Source organism: Cyprinodon variegatus, unplaced genomic scaffold (genome assembly GCF_000732505.1).
Source record: "Cyprinodon variegatus isolate N-32 unplaced genomic scaffold, C_variegatus-1.0 Scaffold2707, whole genome shotgun sequence".
In the NCBI taxonomy this organism is placed as follows: Eukaryota; Metazoa; Chordata; class Actinopteri; order Cyprinodontiformes; family Cyprinodontidae; genus Cyprinodon; species Cyprinodon variegatus.
The window spans coordinates 12,618-16,654 of NW_015153160.1; the positions used below are offsets into that span (position 1 = coordinate 12,618).

The window sequence follows — 4,037 nt, forward strand, 5'->3', positions numbered from 1 at the left end:
GTATGTTTTTAATCAATATTTTAGCTCTGAACCTAACAAGTAATAACTGAAAATAAACTGATGTGAGAAGAATATTTCTAGATTATTGNAAAATAAACTGATGTGAGAAGAATATTTCTAGATTATTGCACAGAAGAAAAGATAATTACTTATTTATCACTCATTCTGAAAAGGGCCTATGATCTAAATGCATGAAACAAATGTAGTCACACTAATGATTTGATCAGACTAAACTGCACAGAATAGTTTTATAGGAAATTATATTTCGATAATATCGATAATTCCTCATACTCATCGTATCCCCTTTATGCAGGACTGGATCACAGGGGACAGCAGTCTGTACCCTTCCAGAAACCTCGTCCAGTTCCTCTGAAGAGCTGTTTAAATGTTTTCTTCTACAATTAATGTTTTCTTATTTCAGTATATTGGATTGCATTTGGTAAAGATAAAGATACTTGTTTCTAAAGAGAATAATTATTAAATAAACTTTCTTCTGTAGTTCTTTGGCCTAATAAGAGTTCCTGCGTTTAATCACTGAAGGAGTTGGGGGCGTTTTCAAAGCATCGTCTTTATTCTCTTGTGGGAGGGAACTCATTTTTGGAGGATTTTCATCAACTGGAGAACTTTCATCAAGGTTTTCTATAGAAACCATTGAGGAACCAATGCTGCCGATCCCAGAGCTGACCTCCCTCTTCCTCACTTTTTTAGTCAGCCATTCAGCAACACGGGCTTGTTGTTCTGAGGGTTCATCTGCACTCACTGAAACAGATAATGATAAGTATTATTTTAAATAACAATAAAAAAAAGCCACGGGTTTGTGGTAAATCAATAGTTAATTCCTAATCATATCAAACTTACAGTATGGAATGAGAAACTCATCCATGCTATGTGCTGCCGAGGACACCGTTGATTTCTCTGGTTCATTTGATAAAGCTTTCATCACTTTCCCAATTAGCTCCTCCTCCCTCTTATTCCACTCCTCCTCTATGAATTGCTGTTGTTTATATGTCCAAGGGCGTTTTCTGTTTTGTTTGAGTTTAGTTGTGAAGAACCCTTTGTTTTGTTTTACCAAGTCAATAATTTTTTGGAACAGCTCAGTGACTTGAGCAGCATTATCAGAACGATTGGGATTTCTTACATGGTATCTGTTCCCACATTTCTCCAGAAGTTCTTGGAGGACCTTTCCCTCTCTGACGATGTAGTTCTCTACAGGGAAGTCACTGAGCCAGTCTCCCCAGGTAAACAGCACCATGCAGTGTCTCCACACTCTCTCTGATAATGGCTTTAAGACCTCCACCATAGCTTTGAGATCTTTCTCTGTGAAAGATCTGAAGATTGGAACAACCAGGAGAAAAACATGAGGTCCAGGAGAGCACATGGAGACACCTTGGAGAACTTCCTCTTTGATCCAGTCAGGTGGTGATGAGTCCGAGAACCAGCCTGGTGTTTCTACAACTAAGACTTTTACTCCATTAAAGTCTCCCTCGTGTTTCATACATGTTGCATGGGGGAGGTTCTACAAAGACACAAAATGAAACTGTGACCTGCTTCAAATAACTAATGAGTCCCATAATGGATAAGGTTAGTTCTGTACTGGGAGCAGATTTACTTACCCTTACCCTTTTCGACTGAGCTGTATTAAAAGCTGTTCCAAATAGCCTTTTAAAAAGGATCATATCTCCTGCCATTCCCTTTCCTGAGCACTTCTGGCCAAGAAGAACAATTCTGATGCCAGAGAGTGGCTGTGGCTGACCTGTAAAATAGGGGAAAATGTTTGTTTTTGAACATGATAACATTAAATGGATTCAATATAAGAAAATCCAAAAATTAGACTTTACCTCCTATCAGTTCTTTCAGGACTCTTGACTTTCTCTCGTTAATCTTCTTCAGCCTAATGGCCATATTGTCTCCAGCCTCTTTCTTAGCTTCTATCTGTACTCCTCTGTTCAGGTCCACTTCATAACAAGGATCTTCATTTCCTGCCCACATCTCTTCAATCTTCTCAATGAGCTCCTTTACCTGAATCGTATTACTTTCATCCATGTTATTCAGGACATGATACCTGTTCCCACAGCTGTTCACTATCCACTGCAGACCTTCCTCACTCTCTATTCGCTCCTCCACAGTCTTCCCCCCTAACCAGTCACCCACAGTAAACAGAACTAGTGTGTGTTTCCAGATGTCTTCTCCAAACAGAGTCATGTGTTCCTGGACAGCTCTCAAATATGATGCATGGATTGCTGCTGTTAGAGGAATAACCAGCAGCACAGCATGTGGGCCTGGAGCACAGAGATACACACTCCTTTCAATTTCCAGTTTATCTATCTCACTGGTTTCCTGAAGGGTATGAATGTAGAACCATCCAGGAGAATCTACCACTGTGAGTTCCCGTCCATTAACCAGACGTTTGCATGTCTTACTGTGTGTAGTTCTGCCATCTACATTATACTTTGCACTGAATACTTTTCCTCCCAGAATGGTATTAACAGCTGAACTTTTTGCTGTCCCCTGTGCACCGATTAACAGCAGCTTTAAATGCTCCGGTGGCTTTTTTCCACCTGGAAAAAAAAAAAAAAAGTGAACAATAATATAAAAGTATAAGTATTTTTATGTAAGAGACAATAGAAAAATGTTTTAAAGACCGTTATAGAATGGTTCATAGAACACACAAATTATTTTTTTGCAAAACATCTTGCAGAATCAGTTAGACTCTAAACAGTAAGCAAGACCTCCAACACAGAAAAAGTGAGATTGAAGAAAATAATAACTTGTTAAACAAGTTAACTATTTTTGATATATATTTGTGAATAAGATAAATGGGATACATCTAAATAATTAAATGTTGTTCTACATATAGCTTAGGCTTATTTAGAATGAGTGATATATTGTTGTTGTTGTTTTTGTTGTTGATAGAGGCTTGGGGGTTTTCTATTTATGTCATCCAATCCCAGCATCAAAGGTGTGCATAGTTTTCTTCAAGGACAGGATTCTTTACACAGTCCAAAAGTATGACTGTTAAGGGTAATTAGTCCCTTTTCAATTGCACCTAATTATGAAGGCATGTGTGCAAACTTGTTTGTCCTACTTGTCTAAATTCTAACATCCCAGTGACTGCTGTAGATAGATCAAATCCTCTAATGACCATTTAGTTTATTTGTATAAAGAATACTTATCCAAGAATATGAGGGAAAATATTGATTGAAAAGCTTACAAGAGTAAAAAAAAAAAAAAATTGCACAAGCAGGGCAGAATAATGCTACAGCCTCAGTTTTTAGTTGGTTTTTTTTTAAGCATCTTGTGTTAGAAGAAAATTTGTCAATTGAGTTGACTGAGTACAAATTATTCAACTAAATGAACTTATGAAAATATACAAACAAGTAGGGTGGCAGAGTTGGGCTTCCCAGTGGCGCAGTGGGTAGCACTGCCGCCTTACAGCGGCCCGGGGTCTTTCTGCATGGAGTTTGCATGTTCTCCCTGAGCATGCATGGGTTCTCTTCAGGTACCCCACTTCCTTCCACAGTCCAAAAACATGACTGTTAGGTTACCTGGCTTCTCTAAGTTGTCCTTGAGTGTGAGTGTATGTGTGAATGGTTGTTTGTCCTGTTTGTCTCTGTGTTGCCCTGCAATAGACTGGTGACCTATCCAGGGTGTACCCCGCCTCTTGCCCATAGAATTAGTAAGTGCGCATGACCCATGTACAGAGGCCTCAGTCCTCGATGCAGGTGACCCGGGTTTGAATCCGGCCTGTGGTCCTTTGCCACATGTCTCTCCCCCTTTCTCATACCCCCTTTCTTGTCAGCCTACTGTCAGAAAAACAAGCCACTAGTGCCTTTAAAAAAAAGATTCACAGCTTTTACTTCACAGTTGCTTTTAAAACACTGAAGGGCAAATCCTCAAAGGATCCAAAATAAAGAGCACTGAACTTCCCTGTAAAAATAGATTCCATGTGTATTATGTTGCAGCTGATCTACAAAGGTTGCATAGCTGAAAACAAGGATAGGTCATGCAAACCGGTTTGGTTTGTCTTTTTAAATACG

General features: G+C 39.1%; 1 protein-coding gene across 1 annotated transcript; it reads right to left on the bottom strand.

The window, feature by feature from the left end:
* Positions 1-508: 508 nt before the first annotated feature.
* Positions 509-2,576, bottom strand: LOC107081028 (GTPase IMAP family member 8-like; the record flags this gene model as incomplete). The annotated part of the gene is made up of 4 exons (XM_015369239.1): positions 509-759; positions 859-1,516; positions 1,620-1,753; positions 1,839-2,576. Coding segments are annotated over 4 exons (1,781 nt in total), but the record flags the coding sequence as incomplete, so codon positions are not given.
* Between the last annotated feature and the right edge of the window lie 1,461 nt (positions 2,577-4,037).